The sequence below is a fragment of the Sphaeramia orbicularis genome, chromosome 9 (genome assembly GCF_902148855.1).
Source record: "Sphaeramia orbicularis chromosome 9, fSphaOr1.1, whole genome shotgun sequence".
Classification (NCBI taxonomy): Eukaryota; Metazoa; Chordata; class Actinopteri; order Kurtiformes; family Apogonidae; genus Sphaeramia; species Sphaeramia orbicularis.
In genome coordinates this window covers 19,526,186-19,550,377 of record NC_043965.1, presented here as the reverse complement: position 1 = coordinate 19,550,377, position 24,192 = coordinate 19,526,186, and the positions used below count along the sequence as shown (strand labels likewise).

At 40.6% G+C, this 24,192-nt stretch overlaps 1 protein-coding gene across 1 annotated transcript in view; it reads right to left on the bottom strand.

The window, feature by feature from the left end:
- fbxl17 (F-box and leucine-rich repeat protein 17) overlaps positions 1 to 24,192 on the bottom strand; it is a 342,006-nt gene that overhangs the window by 212,707 nt on the left and 105,107 nt on the right. The window contains exon 8 of the mRNA XM_030143655.1: positions 16,964 to 17,094. Coding sequence (XP_029999515.1) covers positions 16,964 to 17,094 — 131 coding nt within the window. The remainder of the gene's footprint in view (positions 1 to 16,963; positions 17,095 to 24,192) is intronic.

Below are 24,192 nucleotides of genomic sequence, written 5' to 3'. Positions count from 1 at the left end.
TTTCCCACCAGAGTTCACGCTTTTATTGAAGATTCTGCAGATCAAAAAAAAAAAAAAAAAAAAAGGGAGATACAATCTACACCAATGTGGGTATGTACACATATTACCACATGGTTGTGCTTTCATGCTGGAATACGCCAGCAAAATTCACACTTACTGTACATAGAAATGCACACACTCACATACACACAACGGGCTAGGCTCTAGAGACCCCTTTTAATAGTGTTTGGCTTCTGGGGAATCTGACAGGACCTTGGAGCAGAAAAGAGTTTAAATAGTGATTGCTTTGACGAAAGGAAAGATGACGCCAGAGAAAGAGGGAAGGATAGAAGGAGTGCAGACAAAAGAGGGGGAGTGAGCAAAATATGGATCTAGTAAACGGAGGAGAATGAATGTGGAGTGAGGGAGGGAGGAAAACAGAAAAAAAAAAAAAAAAGGGAAGCAAGTCAGGGGGTGAGAATGTATAAGCCTGAGCAAATAGTTATTACCAGTCTCTGAAGGGTGGCGGCGTGAGCTGAATAGACTGGGACTTGGAAACCACTGTTACCGGTGGGGATAGGGGACCGCTTCACAGCCCCGCAATCTGACAAAGGCTTAGAAAGTAATGGAAGCAGACCTCCGACAGCAAAAAAACAGGAGCTTTAGAGCGCTATAAGAGCTGAGCATCAGATAAGTCCAAACCCTCTTCAAGTCCGACAAAGTAAACATTTAAATGTCGCAAATTTGTATGGCTCATGATACGCCAAATGTGAACTTTAACATGCTACAGCTATTGACTGTGAAATGTTGATTCAACGCATATGACAGCGTATTGATTTTAAAGTTTTTTGCTAGAATGGCAATCTGAGGCCTTGCTCGAGTGTCCTCATGCAAGACACTAAATCTCTGCCAGCAGCAGGGACACTGTCTTGTCAGTGACCTCTCCGTGAGAAGTGACAATTGAAAAGACAAATTTATCTGGCATTTCTTTCTTTTTTTTTTTTTTTTTTTTAAACTTCGATGAGGAACATTGATGTTTGCTCCCAAAAAACAACACCTGCACAATATCAATTTTTGGCTGTACGCACTGCTAACTCTCTTCGGAGAGCAGAAATGTATAAAATTGTAAGATGTGTGTTGGCCTTGCAAGCATCTCTGAGAGAAAACCTCAGATCTGACAGGCACCCCAGAAAACAGGAAAATAAATACAAGTCTACACGCACATTTACAAAGGCGTGTACGCAGGCGCGGAACGCCACATATACACTACGAGGTTTTCACATCGGGTTTTGTTCATGCGCACAGAATGACAGAAGAGGGGATTTCTGAGTTCCAAACAAGTTGCAATAGAAATAAAATTATAAAGTTAAAGTTTCAAGAGGACGGCAGATTTCCCAGAGTTCCTGAGGGGCGTCTGGAGAGTGTTTATGCATCTTTCTGCTCCAGCTGAACATTAAATTTGAAGTTTAGAAACTGAGGGTCTGATCAAAACAGACAAGCCATATGTCACGACTTGGGCAGGTTATTGCAGGCGGAGAAAAAGGGGAAAGAGTGAGCGAAGTTTGCGTCCACAAAGTCTTTGAAAAGTGAGGTTCAAATACATACATGCAAACAAAACGCAATGAAATCACGTCATGATCGGGGTATTCTGTTTCATTTTGTTTGTTTGTTTTTATCTACTGAGGTTGCAAACAAGCAGCAGCTGACATGTGCAGGCTTTCTAGAGGCTACACACAGGAAAAACAAAGAAGAGGAATAACAATCAGCGCTGTATCTGTCCCCAGGAGCTTCTAATATAAACCAGGTGAGCAACAATAGCAGTTAATAAGTCCAATTTACTCTGTTATTCAAGTCCCCATCACAGGGCACTGTTTAAAATGCCAGTTTGAAATAGTAAATCAACCACACAGCAGAAACGTTCTCTATGTTTATCCCCGGAGACTAATATATACACACACACACACACACACACACACAAAAAAAAATCCCGCCAAACAAATCCAACCATACACACAATTTATTCATTTAACATGCTGCGATACTGGTAATTTCCTTTCTTCTTCTATGGTAGAAAATGGGCTTCCTCTATTTTTCCCCGCACTCAAAACCCTGGGTAATTTTCTTAATCCAGGCCTGATTCTGTGCATTTGCATAAAAATGTTCACTTTTGAGGCTCCCCTAACAGAACATAGCTCTAATACGCAATTACTCCCCTCAATAGTGGCGGCTAATTACAGAGGTGTCAGACAAACAGGTAGCAGAACGGGGGGGGGGGGCCCTCCGACACAATGGCTGAGGTGCTAGTCCGCCACATGGGACACAGTGGCTCAATGGAAAGCAGTAAATTCATTTAGGCTGGCTTCATTAAACCCTGCTCCTTGGGCCCTGCATCATACTCTCCCCTTTGCTCTCCCGACTCTCATTTATGGGGCAGCGGATGTGCTGTGGGTAGGAAGAAGGAGATCACACAAATGAGTGCATCACAGAGGGAATGGGGGAACGCTGTCTGGAGGAAAGAGAGGGACGAGAGGGAGGCGAAGATGAAGGGAGATTATGGAGCGATGGGAAGGAAGAAGGGAAGGAAGGAAAGACTGTAGGAAGGGACTATAACAGTGAAGCAGTGCACAAATACTAAAAAAGAACAAGCAATGTTGCAAAAAAGAGCTGGTGGGATGGAACAAGGGCACCGGGACATGTGTTCAATTGATGATAAAGAAATAAAGCATAAAAGGATGAGCATGTGAAAGAATAATTTTAAATACGACTGTTTTATTCATCTGACCCAGTCGACCAAAAGCCACACAGAAGAGAAGAAGACAGGGAAAATTACAGCTTTGGTCTTCAAACAGAGGCCAAATGCCAGGTCTCCAGCATGGTGAAACAAGGGCAGCCGAGCCCTGTGGTCTCTTTACCATTTAGATTATACCGACATCTTTCTGACCCCACAGTATGGATAACTATAATAAGCCTCAACTCCTGCTGCGGCACCACCTGTACGCCAAACATATTCACAAACAAGAGCTTGTACACAACAATCCTGAACACACGAATGACCACAAGCATAAACCCAAACTCCAGTTGGTCAAAAAGAGAAAGTACTTGTATGAACTTTGGCGTAGCTCTGTCAGAATCACTTTGAATAGTTTCATCTGCGCCCAGTTTAATAAAAACACAGTTATTATGTGTTTTTTTTAAAAAAAGGGTACCGATGACAGATACGCCGTTTCATAATAAATGTTTATAGGCTCAGAGGGTGAGACGTCTGCTCTGTCCAGACAGGAAACACGGAGCAGAGACGGTCACGCATTTCGACAAAGGAAGTGTCACCGTCCTTGCTTTGGTTCGTGGCCAACGGGGCTCCTTGTGAGAACCTTCCTGTGTGATTACATTACCTGACGTGCTGCCTTCTGGGTGACTCAAATCACTTTCACACATGACCCATCCAGACCCTGCTGCAGGTGAACACACACGGCCTGGAGGCGCTCACGTTGTGGCCGTTTGTTACTTACAGACCTGATCAAAATCTTAAGACCAGTTGAAAAATAGCTAGAATTTACCTTTTGCACATTTGGATCTTAATGAGGTTTTAAGTAGAGCTACAATATACAAAAGCAAGAAGGGGAAGTGAGACAAAAAGCACTTTGAAAAAGTAATTTATTGAAAACAACAAGTAAACTGAAATAGGCTGTTTATCAGCTGATCAAAAGTTTAAGACCATCGCTCAAAAAATTACAAAAAACTCTCCAAACCAGAACAAAACATTTTCTCAGTAGGACTCAGTAATGAGTAGCTCCACCGTTCTTGTTAATCACTTCAAAAATTCGTTTGGGCATGCTTGATGCGAGTGTTTCCAGGAGGCTGGTGGGAACATTGCTCCAAGTGGTGGAGATGGCTTCACGAAGGGCATCAACTGTCTGGAACTGATGGCCATTTTTATAAAGTTCCCTTGCCATCCATCCCCAAATGTTCTCTATGGGATTTAAATCAGGGGAACATGCGGGATGGTCCAAAAGAGTGATGTTATTCTCCCTGAAGAAGTCCTTCGTCAAGCGAGCATTGTGAACTGCAGCGTTGTCCTGTTTTTAAACCCAGCTGTTACCACACAGACGAGGGCCCTCAGTCATGAGGGATGCCCGCTGCAACATCTGCACGTAACCAGCCGCCGTTTGACGACCCTGCACCACCTGAAGCTCCAGCGTTCCACTGAATGAAAAAGCACCCCAGATCATGATGGACCCCCCTCCACTGTGCCGGGTGGGATCTCAGGTGGGATCTCCTTGTCATGCCAGTAACGTTGGAAGCCATCTGGACCGTCAAGGTTAAATTTTTTCTCATCAGAGAATAAAACTTTTTTCCACCTTTCAATGTCCCATGTTTGATGCTCCCTGGCAAAGTCTAAACGGGCAGTTTTGTGGCGTTGTAGGAGACGAGGTCTTTGAATTCGTTTTTTGTTTTTGAAACCCTTTTCCCGCAGATGCCGTCTGATGGTTATTGCGCTGCAGTCGGCACTAGTAAGGGCCTTAATTTGGGTCGAGGACCGCCCTGTGTCTTGACGGACAGTCAATCGGATCCCCCGGCTCAGCGCAGGTGTCATTTTTTTTGGGTGTACCACTTGACTTTTTTGTTCCATAATGCTCAGGATCTGTCAAAAAATTTAGAATGACTGTCTTACTGCGTCCAACCTCAGCAGCAATGGCACGCTGCGAGAGGCCTTGCTTATGCAGCTCGACGATCTGACCACGTTCAAGAAGAGAAAGCTTCTGAGCTTTAGCCATCAGGAGGGCATGACCGTGTGAATGCCCGACAGAAAATGAGAATTTTGAGCAGATTTTGGCTTTTATAGCCTGCGGTCTTAAACTTTTGATCAGCTGATAAACAGCCTATTTCAGTTTACTTGTTGTTTTCAATAAATTACTTTTTCAAAGTGCTTTTTGTCTCACTCCCCCTTCTTGCTTTTGTATATTGTAGCTCTGCTTAAAACCTCATTAAGATCCAAATGTGCAAAAGGTAAATTCTAGCTATTTTTCAACTGGTCTTAAGATTTTGATCAGGTCTGTATGTACGGATAAATGAACACAGAGATGCTCGCTACAGTCAGACCACAGCCCGGTGTATTTATGCGTATGCACAGACAGATGGCTTTGGTCAGTAAAGTAACACAGTCGGCCTTGTAAATATTCAGGCCCTACTGTAGCTCCGTCAATGCTTAAATAACCACATAAACATTTAAAGTAATGATGTTTGCACAATACAAGTCTTGGAGATAAATTCTGAAGCCTTTCCCCCTGATGCTGATTCTACATGGGATAAAATAATTACTATATGTTTGGGAAGAGGTTCTGTCTATTTCCAAAAACAGATCGGCATAAAACTAGGGCCTGTCACATTTATTACATGTCATTATTTGACTTAAGTGAAATATAATTGTGATAGTCGTCTCCATTCACCTGCATAAAAACAGCTGGATGAAACAAAAAAATACTAACTTGTATTATCTCCACTTTAACTGGTGCTTTTAAATGACATATTCTCATTGTCATTCTACAGTAAGCATCACCATGGTTTGTTTTGATTTATACTTCAGTCCAATACTTCATTAACCCATAAAAGACCCAAACATCCGCCGTCGACCAAAACCATCTACTGATCTAAACTCTTTAATACCTGTTGATCCATTAATCCTATCAATACATGTAAATACTTGGTGTAAAATGCAGTTTTTCATTTTTTCATGGTCATCAGATATGACCCATTTGGATGTTCAGAGGCTCCGTAGTTACCATGGAAACACCGTCATCTTCTACAACATTGATTCACCAGTAAAACCCATGGAGTTGGATCAGTGACAGTGAATGGACACACTGGGTTTATGTTCAGTTAATGATAGATTTGCTGAAAAAGTAACTTTTTCTACAGTTTTCTCAGTTTTGATACAATAACTTTTGAATTTACTCTGAGCTTTTATGAACATCTACATGATCAGTGAGTTAAACATTGGAAAATAGATGATTTTCACTGAAAAAATGCAAAATGCAGAGGATAATATTACAATACATGGTGATAAATCACTTAGAAAATGTTAAATAGAGAGAAAAAATAATTGACTGCTACAAAAGTCACACTGGGTCTTTATGGGTTAATGGAGTTTGTATATTTAATTTATATCGTATCTGCCATGTTCAATGTTTATTTGCTGAAAGACTAAATTCTGTGCCAATAGGAAATATCATGACACATATACTTATTGATAATCATCCATGACACACATTAAACCACAAGTAAGAACTACATCATCTTAAATACAGTTTTCTATCACAATTCAAAATCAAAAGCAGTATTTTTAACCATGTTTTATTAGACTTATTTTTCCCCTGCATTATGAGGCTTAAGTGCAACACCAAAGCCATTTTGGGCACAACTTAAAGCCAAAGAACATAAAATCAATGTGGAGAGCATTAAAGTTAACTAGAAGACTTTTCCCAGATCTAATGGTTGCAGTTGGTCCCCAATGAACCGTGGATTTGTTTATTGATCATCTGCTCTAGTTTTTCCAAATTTGTGTGCATAATACATGATACTAATGGTTCAAACTCATGTGAGATTATAGATTCTTCATGTACTTGCAGGCCTACCCTCAAACTCCCATATATGAGCCTAAATGTTTCCCAAATTATGGACAACGCTAAAAACCAGACCAGCTTTTGAAAACCTCAGAAAGACCACGTTCTATATTGGCAACTTTTTCCTCCCCTGCACTGGTAACTAGCTAAAGTAATAATTTTTTGAAAGCCTGGAGCTTTAACCTATATGCAGACAGAATTAAATTACGGGAAAAATGTATTTTGTTAAAATGGCGCCAATAGTCCTCTTGTCAGGAGTCACCAATTCGGTTAACATGGATTTTAGCTAAATTTCAGTGTCAGGCTCATTTGTGAGATAATAGCGCTTCAAAGCCTGTGTCTAATGTGGTTCTACAGCTGTGAGATCCAGCGCTTCCCATATAATGATTACATTTAGGCGGTGCACAAGGTTATTTAAAGGCTGCTGAAATGCATTTTTGTTTAGGTTTCAGTGCGATACCGTGAGTGTGGGATTCAGGAGTGGTACTTCACATCTAATGAAATCCAATGAATTAATGCTGTTAGTGCTGAAAATATCACATTAGCATGGCTGACAGAAAGTTAAAAGGCTACATCTTTTTGGAGATAGTGTACTGCTGTTTCTTCATTTCACATTTCCAATAGACTTGTGCTTTTATTAAGTATAAAACTAGTCTTTAATGTGAAACAGATGACGGGGAAAAGATGACTTTGCTAGAAAAGACCTTTCAATGCCGCTGCAATTCATTCGTCATCGAAAGTAGGTGATGGAAGTCAAAGATTACTTGAAGCCCCTTAAAATTCAGCAGCCTTTCAGATGTCACTGACGAGGTATCACAAATCAAATCTTATGACTTCCAGAAATGAGAGTACTCTAATCAATCTAAAGACCCTTGAGCGAGCAGGGAGATTTCATCTGAAGAGGTCAGACTCACGGCTCTGTGCAGTGTAGGGCAAAACCAAATCAATCACACCATTAACTATATATTTATCTTATTTGATGTCACATATTTTAGTCAGCGGAGTTCAGTACCTAACAGGGGATTCGCAGAGAGACGCAGGATGCAGCTGGCCTTGGATCTGTCCCTGAACACAACAACTGCTCTCACACTGTTGTAGCCTATAAGCTCCAGCTGCTTGCCTTCATTGTGTCTCTGTGCCGCGCCACAAACGTTCCTCCATCTCAGATACTTATCAAGGCACTGGAGTTTGACGCTGCCATTACTCAAAATTAATAACCACGGCAGCATGTTTATCATAGTACACTTTCACACCCAACCTGCCAGAAATAATCACCTCAGTGTTTGTGTGCGTGACAGAAGGAGAGAGAGAGAAAGAGAGAGACCAAGAGACAGAGAAAGAAACACAGAAAGACAACTGGGGGAGAGATGAAGTGTGAAAACAAGACAGGAAAAAAAAAAAAAGGGAGAGCAACAACCTGAAATGAAAGACATAACAGAGAAAGAACTGAGGAGGAAATCTGCTATATGCATACGTGTGCATCTGCCTTACCTAATCACCCTGCCTCCATTACACCTCATTGGTTTTTCCTGCACCTTTTCTTCCCATCATGTCTGACAACAGGGCAACACTAGCTCTCCTTGTGTATTCACTCTACTAAGCAGAACTCTAATCTCTGCTGACAGCCAATCTGCTTCAACAAGGCAGGCCTGAGTAAATAAAAAAAGGGGGCCTGGGTTTTTAATTTACAGATCAGTACAGTACAATGTAAAGACCTGGAACTGCTGGAAGGGGAAAGGGAAGGGGGTGAAATTCTCAGGAGCGGTAGGCCTGCACGAATAATGTATCCATGTGTGAAAATAAAGAGCGGAAAAAAGAAGTGACAAGGACAGGGGAAGGCCCCTCAGCACCTCTCCTCAAATCTGGTGAGACAGGTGGTAGAGAAACAAGACAAGGACAAATGTCTGTCTACTCCACGTCCAGGCTGCGCTGACATTTTCCTTGGCATTTAGAAAACATCCAACAAAACCAAAAGGAAAAAGGGGCGACCTAAAAATAGTTGGCCAGAAGAAAACCTATGCACAATAGGACGTCGAGGTTATACAATGGATGTAGACACGTGAAATGACCTCTTATCTTAAGGATTTGTTCACTTTCCCTGCACTTCTTAATGTGGTAATAAATTCTCCTTTTATGCTTTCCCTGAAGTCCATCTTGTGCTTCTTTTACAAGCAGACTTTCCCTTCGAACTGCAGTTTAATTCCTGTTTTGTTTCCATTTCTGGCTTCTATATTAGAGGCTGCATGTAATTTTTTTTTTTTTTTTTTTTTTTGTGCGTATGTGTGTTTACTTGGGGAAATATTAAAAGATTTGCTTCAGGCTATGTCCACGCTACCATACTACTGTTTTAAAAATATCTACAGTTTACTACGTTAACACGTCTGCGTTAGTCTGGCATTTTCAGAAGTTTTGTACTCGCTGCTTTGTTTTAGTTTGGAAACCCCAGGATTGCCCTGAAGTCTGGACAATGACCACTGGAAACAATGATGCAGACACTTGAGTGTGGGTCTTATCTAGCACTTATGTGGCAATCATGGTATTTACTGTTGTGTTTTTAGGTTCTGTTGCTGTTTTATCATTTATTTCTTTTATTTACCATTAACTATTCCTGTGAAGCACTTTGTGACCTTGGGCTGTGAAGTGTTGGACCAAATAAACTTTAATGTCCTTCCCTGATTTTTCACTCTCCCATAACGTGACCTTTTCCAGAAGAAAACAAGAAGCCATCAGCGCTTGATTATCAGCACTTAATAAACAAGATGCCATATTACTAACGTTCCTGTCCTTGTTTTTTCGCTAGGAGCTGTTTTGCAGTTAAGTTCTGCATTTTATCACTTGTACTTCTAATGTGCTTACATCAGCAAACAAAAAGGTGCTAAAACATTAGTCTGAATGGAGATGGTTTTCATTTTAACACATGTGGATGTGGCCTAAAAGTTACACTTATTATCTTTAGATGTACTTTAATGTGAAAAGAGATATTGGAAATAGTAGAGATGACGTAAAACAAGACTAGAGCGAAGAAGAAAAGAGGACGCAACACAATCTCTTTAACCCTGTAAAGCCTGAACCATTAAATCATTGACAGAAAATTCCAGTTCTTTGAAACTGGAGCCTTTATTGGTCCGTCTGAACAACCAAAACAAATGTTTTCAATTTTCAATTTCATTTAAATTTCAAAAACATGTCTAACAAATTGCTTATTCTTTTTCAAAACTGGGAAAGTTCTGCCTCCTTCCTCATTAATGACAATCTTGTAGTATCACTGGAAAGGCTTCTGATGAATGAATTCCTTCCCTCTGCTGGATTATCTGTGTATTTCATGTATCTATTTGGACATCAGGTTTTTAAGAAAAAAAAATATCACACTGATCATGTAGAGAGCTTCAAAACTCACGTATCAAATATGATACGCTTGGCGTTATAGGGTTAACTGGTCCATAACTAAAGCTTATCGTTTCAACACATCTGTACTATGTTATTATCAAGTTTGTTTTTTGTTTTTAAAAGGAACTCATAGCCAGTTACTTCAACAGCCAGTAAAATAACAAGAGTGTCTTAGCTTTGTTAGCTTAGCTCTGATTTTGGTTAGAAAACAGTCACAGTAAAACCACAAATCACCTGTTTTCTGGACAGTTTGTGTTATCAATAACTGAATTAAAGATATGTTCATAATCGTATAAGCAATATCAGAATTGTCACAGTTTAGTTTGAACTGTGGGTCAATAAACGGTGAACTTAACAAAGATAGTAACATCACTCAATAACTTTATACAGTCATAAACCTCATAATCAAACTCCATTCTTTTCATTTGGAGCTGTGTCCAGTAGTGAAAACAACAAATGTCTCTAGCTTTTATCACTTTTTTGGATGCTTAAAGTTTTTTCTTAGTGGTTCTTATCCCCTCTCATCACTTTCTGACATTTTGGTCAAAGTCCCTGTGGCATTAGTATTCAACATCACAGAAGACTCACAACTCCCTCTAGTGGCCACATAAATCCCACTGATAATCAGTATGAATAGATTCAGTTCATTTCAATAAAATTCTATACATTGGCATCTTTGGTATAACTTCAGAGCTCTTTATTCTAAACACTGATGATAATAATAATTTTATGTCATTTAAAAATATATATATTTCAAAGTAGAAATACGCTGCATAGCCCCTTTAAGTCCTTGCATCTGTACACATGTTCTCCACATACTCATCAGTTACATAAAAGTCACTTTCCATTGACCCTCAAATTGCGTGAATATAACTTGCCATAAAAATGTACTTAACGGAAAAACGACAATTTTGCCAAAACTCTTGTTTATTCGAATAAAAGTTTTTGTGCTGGCAAGAGGTGGTCTTTTGGGCATAGCGCAGATAATATATCAAGCAAAACTGCAATGGAAAGACCTTTTTCTGCAACTAGAGTCATGTGAATACAAAAAACTGATGTTGATGGACGTTACAACAAGCAGAGAAGAAGAGTTTTAAAAGAAACATGTTGCGATATGTGTGGACAAACCAGGAAACCAAATCATTTTTTAATCTAGTACAGGATAGAGTGGTGATAAATAATAGTATGAAGATATCTGCAAATCAACACGATATTTACATTCGTCGACATGTTTATGGCATAACTTCTCATGTCATCTCACGATAATAAATGAACAAATCATTGCATTTTTGATTTAATGGAAAAACCGACATTACGCACTTCTGTTTTTTCAACATTTAGTCAATGTATTGGTAATGTTTTGTGCAGATGTCCAATGGAAAAGCGTCTACATACACACATAAAAGTTCCTCTAAAACTTTAACTCTAAGACCTTGCTGTGAAGTGAGTCATCTGATAAATGTCTTCTAGTCCTCATTTCACCAGAGAACTTTTTACTCCTAAGTTGTCTCTTCTGAATTGTCAGAACTTTGACAAATGCAAACCTGGTCACCTTCATTGTGGCCAAGCAAATTAGAGCAACCAACTGTCATTTGACAAGTCATTAATCACACTGATGTTTCATATAATCATTTGATTTTGGGGGTTTAACAATTCTGCAGGCGCGGTGAGATCTGCCAGCTGGCCCGCAAAACAGGCTATTTGGAATGAGCTTCCAGTGCCAGCATCTCCAAATTCGCACACCTGAAGAGTTTTGGAGAAGGTGCATTTCTGGGAGAATGGGTCTCCAATTACTTCTTACTTCATAAGCTCCTGAAAGTCAAAAACATCCACGGTCATCCCTCTTCTAGTCTCATATCTATGAGAGGGGACAAAAATGTACAACTGGCAATTTTCTGGCTGTGATTTGTGATGCTCATAACTGATGGAGATATGCAGGGAATTCTGGCCTGAGGGGGAAAAAAAGCAAAGCGGCAGAGAGGGATGGGTCAACTGAATATTGATTTCGTCGTTTGAAATAAAGCTCTCTGAACAGACTGACAGACGAAGACAGAGAGAGAAGAAAGAGCGGGAAGGAACGCAGTGCATTTGGGAAAAGCCAAGTTCCGACAATACAGATCTCATAAAAGAAATGACTCACTTATTCCATGAATCTGCTTTCATTTCAGCAAGGACCGGAGGCCAACTGACCAGAACTCGCTCGCAAACTCACACACATACATGGACATGCATAAATCTGCATGTCAACACAGGCCTTGTGTCCAGCAGCAGGGTTAATGTTAGCAGAATAGATGCTGACTCTTTACTTTGACCAAAACCAATGAGGAGGTTTCAGCCGCTGCTCAAAACACACACACACACACACACAAAAACACACGCAAATATATGCACCAAGCATCTCAAAGTAGTTCCCATAAAAATCCATGTTGAATTCAGAATGACCGGAACCTCTGTGCTCCAGCCACAAAGACAGCAATTTGTTAAAAGCTTATATACAAATTGGAAATTATACAATACAACCAGTGTCGTCTCCCTTGGCAAAACCACAGGTCCGTAGATATGCAAAAGAAATACACATGCAGACCATAAATGAAGACACAAAACAGTAACAAGACTCACAAATGCACCGTGCACACAACACAAAAGCTCCCCTGGGCTTCTGCTAGATGGAAAAGCAGACACCAAAACGCCAAACATAAAAGAAAACCGTTTAACTTTGACACCATGTTCTCAAGTTGGTTTGAGGAAGGAAAAAAAAAAAAAAGAAAAGAAAAAAAAGAGTGCTGCCATTTGCGGTGCCGTTCCACTTTGATCATGACTCATGACTCGCTCCCCATTTTCAAACGCTGTGACATTTGAAAAACACAATCCCACTTTGGTGTACGATCATTCCTGGAGAGGATACAGAGAAATAACAGGGCCGACGCTGACCACCTGCAGCACATCACATCCTCTCTCCCCAAGAAATGACAGTGACCAAAAATTAGGCGTCCTACTGGTGCAATCTACCCATCGGACTGTGGCGATAGGAAGTCCATATTTGGTCATCATCTCTTGCTTTCTTACACTGAGATGTTGTTATCGACTATTACTGAGGGTGAAACGAGGGAGCCGGGGGACGCAGCGTTTTATTACCCTAAAGATGAGAGACAAAAAGAGAAGAAAAGAGAGGGAGGAAAAATGACCAGAGTACTTTACCTCCCACTGAGCTCTATCTCTCCAATGGCCCCTTGTCGGGGGACAAATTGATCCTGGAAATAAGGGGTCATTTCCTCTGCCTGTTTACCTGTTCACAGCACACTGCCATCACTCAGTAACACACACACACATACACACACACACGCACATCCAAATCTGACCCAGCTGTACCCTCAAAGAGCTAATGGGAAGGAGGGCTGACTCATTCTGCTCTTCATAGCGATGAAAAGTGTGTGTCAGTGCTAGTTTTCCTGAGTCTTGACCCCGTCTGACCTTTGACTCCTTGAACCTTGAGCCAAATAAACTGTTTCTTCCCTCCTTCCCTGTCGTTGTGAAAATAGACAAACTATCAGCGCGGCAGAAGGCCATCATTGATAAAATCTCAACTTTTAAAAAGCCCATCAGGCTTCTCAGACAACTTTTGCTGCAACATGTATGTGTGTATGTGTACTTTCAGCAGTTGTGATGGATTCTAGGCATTATCCAATCATAGTGTGGTGACAGCAAAAACACCTATTCACTATACATAAAAGCAATGTGTCATAAATTATATGGTAGTTCTTCTCATAAGAACAACCAAACCATGACTCTGAACATGTACGGGGACTATAAAACCTATAATATACTGTGGCCAAAGCGAGGAAGGAACGTTGATGACATCATCTGCACTATGTGAAAACATAGGTAACTATTATTGTCAGTATCACATTATCAACGTTCAAGTACATATGAATACCCTGATAGCTCTTCATTCCACTGTTAAATATATGTATTCTGATGGTTTGTGAGACAAATTGAGCTTTTCAGTTCCACTCTATAGGGTGAACAAGTACAAGGTTTCTGTGCTTCTTCAGACTCACAAGATGATCATATGTTATAAACCAACACAAAGAGGGTCATTGGAATCAGATGGCATATAGAGTTCTTGCCTCTCTAAGAAATCTTCTCATTCTCTGTGCAGAACACCTTTTTTTTTTTCTTTCAGGGCATTTTCAGACTGGGTATCCAGATCCATGCTGGACCTGGACACACTCACACCTTTCCCGCAGACGTTGCGTTCACATGTACTGCGGCCCGTGCCCGAGAACGAGTGGGTGTTACAGGGTCGAAACAGTAGGTGGCGGTGTGGAAGGAATTCTGTAGCTATCCAACAAACACGGAAGTGACAAACCCTTACGTCATCAACCGAGCGACTGTTCTGTTCACAAGCGATACTTTTCTATCTGTTAGCCTCGATATATCACCAAATGGTTCGGTCGGTAACGCAAGCCTGTGCCATGCGGATCCGAGGCTTTTTCAGGAGACAACAGGAGCGCCATCTATGGTCTCATGGCGATTAGGTCACTTTCGGTCTCAGGTATGGATTGCTTTCACACGGCAACATTCCATACCGGAATCCACGCAGTCCATACCCAGGACTACCTTCTCAGCTGGACTCAGGTATGATAATTGCGCATGAAACGTTTGCATTGACATTGATAAAATTAAGTGGACTTTGGGATGCACCACACTCAGATACACAGTGTGAAAACATCCTCAGTCATCTATTTTTTTAATCCACACACAAAGGCCTGTGGGATCCTGTAGGAGGGCTCATATACAGCAGTGGTCAGCAGGGGGTGTTTTTATATGTTCTGATCCAAAACAAACATAAGCAGGTGAAGTGTTCAGTATAAATACCTTAGTCAAAAAAAAAAAAAAAAACACTAACTGAATGTTACATTGCAAACCTGCTTAATCCTGCTTTGTGATACAGGCTCCTGGTCTCCTATACTGTGGGAAAATACAAGCCCAGACCATGTTTAATGAATTTAGATGTGACTCTTAACACGCAACCCTTATTGATCAAAAGGACACAGGGTTTAGATTGTGCTTTGTAAACAGCCATGCCACATTCTTCAGTCATTACCTTCCTTTCACCTCATTCTCACTTTTTTCATGCACTCTCTCTCACTCTACACACATGCCTTTTTTCTGACACTGCTTCGACCACCCAGTCAGTCTCTGCCTTTCAATAAACCCCCTCCCCTCATCTCCACTCGGAGCCATGTGACTGTAAAGTGTAACAATAAAGCGGCTTATGACTGGAAGTTTTTATTTGCTTTGAGTCCTACGGCGGCGGTCAGCATGTATACAACACACATGCAGGTCTCCAGAGTCGACAGGGAGGCAAGAGCAAATGGCCACGCTTTACTTGTGCTGCATTTTTCAGTGCTTCCTCCGGAGGGTCAAGCGGTGCAACATCACAGCACAAAACATACAAACACTCCGCATCAATGATTGTTCGTCTTGACCTTTCTGTCACTACACTCTTGGCACCAACACACCTACCATATGCCACCACATACATACATCGGCGCCTGCTTTATCGACAACACAAAAACCCACACACGCATGCACAAATACATTTTAAATTCCAATATTCCCACAGGTGATCCGGACAAACCTAGGCAGACACACATACACACACAAAGACACCTTCTGCCTCAGATCCAATACAGTAAATATCATTACGAAATCAATGCAGCCTTGAGTCAGTCGAACCTGTGGCTGTGTGTATGTCTGCCCGTGTGCATGCATGTGTGTGATAAAGGGAAGAAGTTGATAACACCATGTGCTCCTCTGAGGATTTCACCAAACTCCATGTTTTTTTGATTGAAAGAAGGCAGGTAAGGTATTACCATAACCTTCCCACCACACGTCTGCTGTAAACTCAATAATGCAGGAATAGTTCACACATACTCACACACTTCCCTTGCATCCATTGTTGCTATGCACCATGGTAAATTCAATATTGTGTTCACACTCCTAAGCCTGAGTGGGAGTACATTTGGCAGAGAAGCCCCAGCCTTAGCTGTAAATCAATAGATTAAATAGAAACATATGAATAAAACACAAGATAATAAATAAAAGAGAGGATGGTTTACTCTTACTGTCATACGACGTTCTTCTACCATTTAGGAGTAAAAAGAGGGGTTGGGAATATAAAAAAAGCCCAGATGAACAGAATGAAAATAAAGAAAGATAGAGTTCTTGGTGTTCTTTGAATCATCGTTCCCACTTATGCCTATCTTCCCCTCTGCATTTGCTCCTATGATGCATGTACTGGATCTGCTTTGGTACAGTATGTTTCAAATGTCATTTCAAGTACTCCTGCTATATTCAGTAGAAAAGTCAAGTTATTTCTTCAGTGTTCACCAGTTCCATTTTGCAAATGAATGCACTTGTGCCAAAGCATCTTAAAAATGTACTAAAACCAGAGGTATGTTTGCAAATGTTATGATGCATTCCAACATAATTATCACTTTTTATTAATAACTAACAACTCATTCCCTAAAACAGGATCATAAAAAATAACTAATCAATAAAAGATTTTTTTGTCACCCAGAAGATAATGAGCCATTAGTCAAGTGATCAAATGAGAGAGAATAACACCGGACCCACTGGACTTTATTGGATGTATTATATGAGTATTGGCACACACATTAGGATTGGATCATTAACCTCTTGGGTTTTGAACTCACATGTCTGCATACTAAGTCTCCCATTTTGGGTACAGTAATTGATACTCTTCCTGCTCGGGCTACGAGTGCAAATCCAAGTAGGGAGGTCTCCTTCTGCAGCTGCCTCTGCCAAAGTTTCTTCGACTTTTACCTTAGTTGCTCAGCACTTTTAAAGAGTTCGTCTTGTCTACTGGGTTAGAAAAACCTGGCCTATGTCAGGTACGTGATACTGAACTATAATAATAATAAAAAAAAAAAAAAACTCGACTAACTCACCTATCGTTGATGCTCCAGTTGAGGCAGAGGTTGAGGGAGCTGAGATTGCGACATTTTCTCACTACCTCCATCACCGTCTCGTTGTTCAGCTCTGAGATGTGCCGCAGGTCCAAGACACTCAGGTTACGTAGCTGCAAGAAGCAACACAATATCATGTCAAATTCAAAATAATGGCAAACTGGCAATAGAGCATTCATATTTTTTATCTTTTTATACATGCAGCTCTACAGGCTCAATATTTATTTATTTTTATTTTTACTATGACCTGCGAACAAGAAGGCTCGGGGAAATATAGACCTGCTGAATTAAATGGATGTTTTCTGACATATCCCTAAAACAGGGGTGTCCAATCCTGGTCCTCGAGGGCCGGTATCCTGCATGTTTTAGATGTATCCCTCTTCCATCACACCTGATTCAAATGATCAGCCTATCATCAAGCGCTGCAGAAGCCTGTTAACGACCATCAGGTGGGTTGGAAGAGGGAAAGATCTAAAACATGCAGGATACCGGCCCTCGAGGACCAGGATTGGACACCCCTGTCCTAAGATGATCTTAAAGAAATGCATGAATGCAGAATAAAACCTTAACAAGACAAATAAATGACAGAACATTCGCTTGCTGTCACTTTTTACGATACTATGCCCGCGTGTCTGGTGTGAGGGATTATGAGCCGATATGAGCATTCACTCTCGGTCTTCCTTTCATCTGTCCTCCAATAATCCCCTTTTCTGATCTGAATACTTTACAAGAGGGGGTTTAGATTAATCCCCCAGTCAAAATTTTTAACTTCCCAACACCCTCTCAGAAAAACACCCCCAAACTGACAGTGTTTGACTTGCGCTCTTTCGGCAAAACATTACTGAAGGCTTTTCAAGTCACCGCAAGAGTGAGTATATTTATTTATTTATTTATTTAGATTTTTTTTTTTCTTATTCATACTCCAGACTATTTAAAGCACAGGTGCACACGTGTATGCACACTTGCAGACTCGTACACACATTGGGGATGCAGGATAATAGAGGTATGATATTCAGGCCAGCCGCCAGGGAGGCAGGGTGGTAAATGTCATGGCCAAGGCTAAAGAGAAAACAAGCTTACAGTTGGTGTTAAGATCACTGAGCACCATTGTCAGCTCCATAGGTATGACATATACCTACCAGCATGAAGACACATGGGGGAACAGATAAGGACCGAGGCTCGCTGTGAAGTAAGCAATCATGTAAACACTGCTCCTTGTCCCCACATACTGAGAGTAAGTGCACAGATGCATGCACCAACTGCAAACAAACACAATGAGTGCCTGATCGTGCCTTACACTACGGATAAAAAAAAAAAAAAAAAAGAGGATTCAAAAGCTGTACCAATGTCTATCTGTTTCATTTGTCTCAGTATTTTTATGTAGCCTGTGGCAGTTTTGCCACTCCTCAAGTGAAAAATGAACCCACAGCTGTTATGATAAAAGGTCCGCTCAGGTATGAAATAAACATGAAACAGATTTTGTTTGTGTCACATCAGCACCTTTACACTAAAGACGCACTTAGATATACTAATGAAATAAACATTAAACAGATTGAGTGCGCAAAATTAAAAAAAAAAAAAAGGGGGTCAAGAAAGCAGCCATGATCGCAGGGGACAGCAAAGTGACACGATAAACACTGGTGTTTAATTAATGGGAAATACACTGAAGTCTATGCATTAACATGAGCACGTAAAGGCACATGTTCACACAAAAACATATTAAACCACACAAACGCTAAGTGTCATGTGCCTCTGTGGCCACTGTTGGATCGAAGTCTTCAATTATTCATGCAAGAATAAGGCTGATCTATATGTGTGTGTGTGTGTGTGTGTGTGTGTGGCATAGTAGTATTGTTTCAAAAGCAAAGCAAAGCAAAACTAAACACAACAAAGTGACCACTAGTACAAGTATTCATAGTAACACATCCAAAAAGTAGCATCAATGGCATACACATCCTCCCTCCCTCCCTCCCTCCTACACACACACACACACACACACACACACACACACACACACATATATATATATATCCTCTCCTGTGACTCTCTTTTTTTCTCTCTTTCACACATACACAGACACACACAGTTATTTGCCTTCAATATTTATGGTTATTAGGCCTGGAGTAAAATTTAAAACCCTGACATCAAATATAGTATTTGTTCTCCAAATCTTCAAAACTGCTTATGTCTGCTGAACAGAATTTCTACTACAACCAATCGTCAGCTTTTCATTGATGTGGAAAACCAATGAGAAATCAGGCCAAGCAGCCTCGCTCTTTGATTGGCTGAGGGTGTAGCTAGGTTCAACAAAACTGAAAATTTAGCAGACGTGTGCATGGAGGGGAAGAGGCAGAGTCACGGCTGAGACCGTAACTTTGTTAATCCATCTGCAGAGACAGGGAAATATGTTTTCTAGCTTAGCCGATATCCACCGAAAAAAAAATATTCTCCAATTCCCTGAAGAGAAGAGTGACAAAAACTCTACTTTCAAGTAATTAGTCACACCTCTAGAAAGTGACAGGCCACAGCGCCGGGGTTTATTTTCTCATATTTGACAGATTATCATCATTTGACTCAAAGGTGAAAGGTTTTAATGCGTCCAATCTTATTTAATCATTTCCACTAATATTGCAGCTTATTTTCTGCGCACGTATTATGATCTACAGAAAGACAGAACAATAAATAGACAGGAATGAAAAAGAAAAAAAAAAACTGAAAAGTTTAAAACGGGGAGAAAGAGAAAGCTCGTGACTCATGGGGAGAGAAGGAGATGGAAGCAGAGGAGGAAAAAAGTGAAACAGAGTAAGAGTAAGTGAGAGAGAGAGAGCATTAGAGCAAGAGAATAGAGAGTCGGGGATTTGGTGAGAGGGTTCGGCAGCTTTTTCTCCTCGTTGGCAGAGGTCTGTAACCAGGCAGAGTTTGACTCGTCTCCTCTGAGTTGGCAGCTACACCTGGATAATTATTCATGCTGTTCCTAAAAACACTGGAACCTGCAGAATCCAGCTGCTCTGAGGCCAGTGTGTCGTCCCCACCCCGTGAGCGGCAGACATGCACGGCACGGAAACACTGATTATATGAATATTTCAATAACTCCAAGCATGCATGTTCCTACTTTAAGTCAGTGTTTTTCAACCTTAGGGTCGGGACCCCACGCGGGGTTGCCTGGAATTCAAATGGGGTTGCCTGAAACTTCTAGCAATTGATAAAAAATAAAAACATACTAATAAAAATATACGGTGAGTTGACAGAGACAATCACAATCCATAAAAGACATGACAAACTCTGAAGCTGAAACTGAAGCACTGTGGTACTGTTTATCTTTCAAATGTTCATTGTGGTCAGTTTCAGATGCTGCAGCTCTTTCATAATTCATAGTTTGAGTTATTGTTTGTTCAGTATTAATTGTCAGCCTTGTAAATCCAAGCTGGACTGACTGTACATATCCTGACCAAGGAAAATAAAATTTTCACTTTGTGCGGTAATCTACACCTGGCTTTTCTGCCTCCGTCCATAATAATATACATTATATAGCAAAATGTGGTCTAAAATTAATGTTTATTTGAAACACAAGCCATTACATGATCAAAAACAAATTAATTTTAGCAAAAAAAATGTCTGGGGCTGCCAGGAATTTGTGATGTTAAAATGGGGTCACGAGCCAAAAAAGGTTGGGAACCACTGTTTTAAATAATTAAAAAAACACAACCTAGAAGTGTAGAAATATATGTGGAACAAGTCTGCTTTTATAGGTAACTTTGAAGAATCAACATTATATATTTTTAACAATCAGAATAACATATTTCTGTTCATATTTTGCCAGAATTTCAAAAGTACATATTTATAAAACTACCTATTAAATTAAAAAAAGATCCCTATCACAAAAATAACATTTCAGTGTCACCTTGTAAGCCCTCTCTAAATCCGTCCATATGTAATTCCGTGCACAAAGATAAGAAAGAACTTGACAAGATCTCTCTGAGCAAACAGCCTCTGTGCATAAAATGGATGGAGTTCTACATTTCTGTATTAAAGGGGTTGTTTAATTCTGTCCACATGAGCGGACGAGGTCTCAGAGCCGTACGCCGTTCCCACCTGCTTCAATTAGAAGCCTCTTAAAAACAGGAAAAATGAGCGCCTGAGTCAGAGGTCAAACACAAAACACTCTTATAAATGAAGGAAAAATAAGTGGTTGTTTCAAAGGTATGTTATCCTTCAGCCAAGCACAGGCTGCAGTTCAATAATTGGAGAGGCTGATTTGACACTTTATTACATTAGTGTATGTCACAGTCTGGCGCACTGAGCGTGTGCAGGGCATACCTGTGTGCACGCTGCCAGAATATAGAGCTTTAACTACCTGTGCTATTACTCCATTTATTTACACAACGTCAAGCGTTATGATGCCAAGCAGGAAGTTGAGTCCTGGTGGACCCCATGCAGAGGATATGATGTCATGGTATGAGCGCTGGCACAAAGCTGCATGAGTTCATGGCTGTTGCTGTCCATCAAATTCAGATGACAAGCAGCGGGATGACATTTAAAAAGCGTGGACAGAGCTGGCATTGTTTTAGTCCTAAATAGCGTACATGCTGAATTTGGAAAATATGAGCTGGTATTTCATAGCTGTAGTTAATTTATAACCGTTACAGGATTTAGTATGTGAGTTTACGTCGATGAAAAATAGTCCAAACTACAGGATGTGCGTATCTTTAACAGTTCTGAAAATACAGCATAAATGTGAGCGTTGTTTATGTAAAAAAAAAAAAAAAAAAAAAAAAAAAGAAAGAAAGAAAGCCTGCCTTTCAGTACAACCGTCAGCCGTAACAGTTCTCAGACGGTCGAGGGTGAACAATGCCGGTAGAAGTTTGGTCGGTCACTTTGAAGTAATATTCAAAGTCCCGAGCAAGAAGTCAAAGTCGCGGGGTGTTGTTGAGGTGGCATTGTTGCCCTGACACATTTTGCTTGGCTGTCTGCATGTGTTGGAGACAGTGTGAGACAGGATGAGGCGGAGGTGAAAAAGGTGGGACGAATGGCAGCGGTGTCACTAGGTGAATAGAAGTGCGCACTCATGCATACACACTGTGTTTTTTTTTTGTTTTTTGCTTTTTGTTTTTTTTTTCCTCCTCGTATCGGAGCATCCCAGACAGTTCAGTCAGACAGGAGAAAGCTGTGTCGAGACAATCCCTCTGCGGCGAGCCTAAATCACACACACACACACACACACACACACACATACACTTGACACATTTGGAGACATACACATGAGTAGAACTAGGCCTGAGCAGACAGAGTCGTATGAATATTTGAGAAAGGACTGAGGTAAAAACTAGAGAAGGCCAAAGGTCTGGTATCACAAATACATTGTCTGCATCAGTCACGGACCAGCGAATCTATCTGTGTGTGTGTATATGTGTGCCAGCATGTGTGGTTAACTTCACTCTTTATCTGTCTTGGGTCCATCTACTGTCTATCACTTATTTTCCCGCTCCTACTCCCCTTTTTTCTCTCTCTCTTCCACCCTTTCAGTCACTAATCCTGCATGTGTTGGTGTTGATAACAAACTCAGTGGCGAGGAAAGGCTTGAAGAGATAGAAAGCATTGGTTTCTCTTCAGCGCACTAAGCCAAATGACCACACAGGCACGCACATACACACGCGTGAACACACGCACCCACGAATGTCAGCCACGGTACATGACACTAGTTGGGCCAATAATGAGACATGATATCCCTCCCTCCAGAGGTCAAAAACCTCTCTATCTTTGTCTGTCTCTGGGTTAAAATGTTAGAGCCAAATGAATTATTCTTCAATTACTCTTGCAAGAGACAGACATCATCCTTAGGCTCTTCTCTGCTCATTATATTCATAAATCCCCCAATCTCTTCTATACAGCAGTGAAGAAAATTATTATTACAATTTCAACTCATTCTGCGACCCCCAACCCCATTACCTTTCTTCCTCCAAATCCTGTCTGCTCCTTCATTTCCCCTTTATCCTTTCTGTACCCCTGAGACACAATACACATGTCCAAGTACACAATTGCACACACGCATAGGGAAAGGCGCACATAGACATGAACACATACACACACACTTAGTGTTCTGGTTGGTGTTGGGGGTTATCAGTTTGACACAGGGCGCTGTGATTATGTATTTTCTGTGCTCCAGTCAGGGGGAGGAGATAAGGGTCTGGCAGACTACGGGAAAGCCGCAACACTCATCTTGCATCGGTAGGTGGTGGCGGAGTGGACGGTGAAGGTGACAGTGGGTGAAGACCTGCATTTTAACCTTTTGTGTTTCACAGCTTTGAAGTCTCTTCTTTAACGTCTGTTAATGGTGCTACAGAAAATAGCGAAAAAAAACTATATTACACTGTTGCCCATAAAGTTGTAATAAAATAGTTTTACCTCGTCTCATGAAATGTGTGATGATGTGATTTATTCTTGATGGATAAAGTGTAACTGAGATTGGGTATGGAATCATTGCATGTGGTCAATGGTTATTACTGATGTGTATAAATGGGTGCTTCTATGAAACTTGGTTCATTTTGGTATCTGGCACTTTGCCAGCTGTTTTTTTTTTTTTTTTTACACCCAATAATAAAAGAGAAATTTAGACATATTTCCCCCCAGGATGTACCTAATGATGACCTCAGATAAAAGCAAAAAAAAATTATACTCTTGCTCTGAGCCATCCCAAAATTAATGAATTTTTAATACAATATTGGGGCCAAAAAATTGGGACAGGAAAAGCTACCTAGGTGTCAGTGCATTTGATCTGGAAAACATGGCTTGAAATGATCTTATATACCACTATAAATAAAGACACTGTGTTAAATTTGAGGATTCTAGTGGTTTTTCTAATCCAGACACGCGGGTTTTTCATGAATCTCAGTTACATTCCAGGTTTTGTGTGTAACCCATCATGTCCACTCATGTTACATGTGGAACCTGCCCATTGAAACACAAATAAATCGTGAGTGATTTTGCAACAGCGGCCATTTTTGTGAAACACTCTGTCTTGCATAATTAGTTTGATTCCTAAAATGTACCTGTGAGAGAATAAAAAGATATTCCAAAAAATAGTAGCGCGCAATTTTCGTGTCCTTTTTACCGTGTTACATGCAGATTTTTGTATAAAAATAATATAAAAAATATATAAAAATGTGTTTTATCTGAAAGATAGTTTCTCTTTCATCTCAGTAAATATTTCTTTT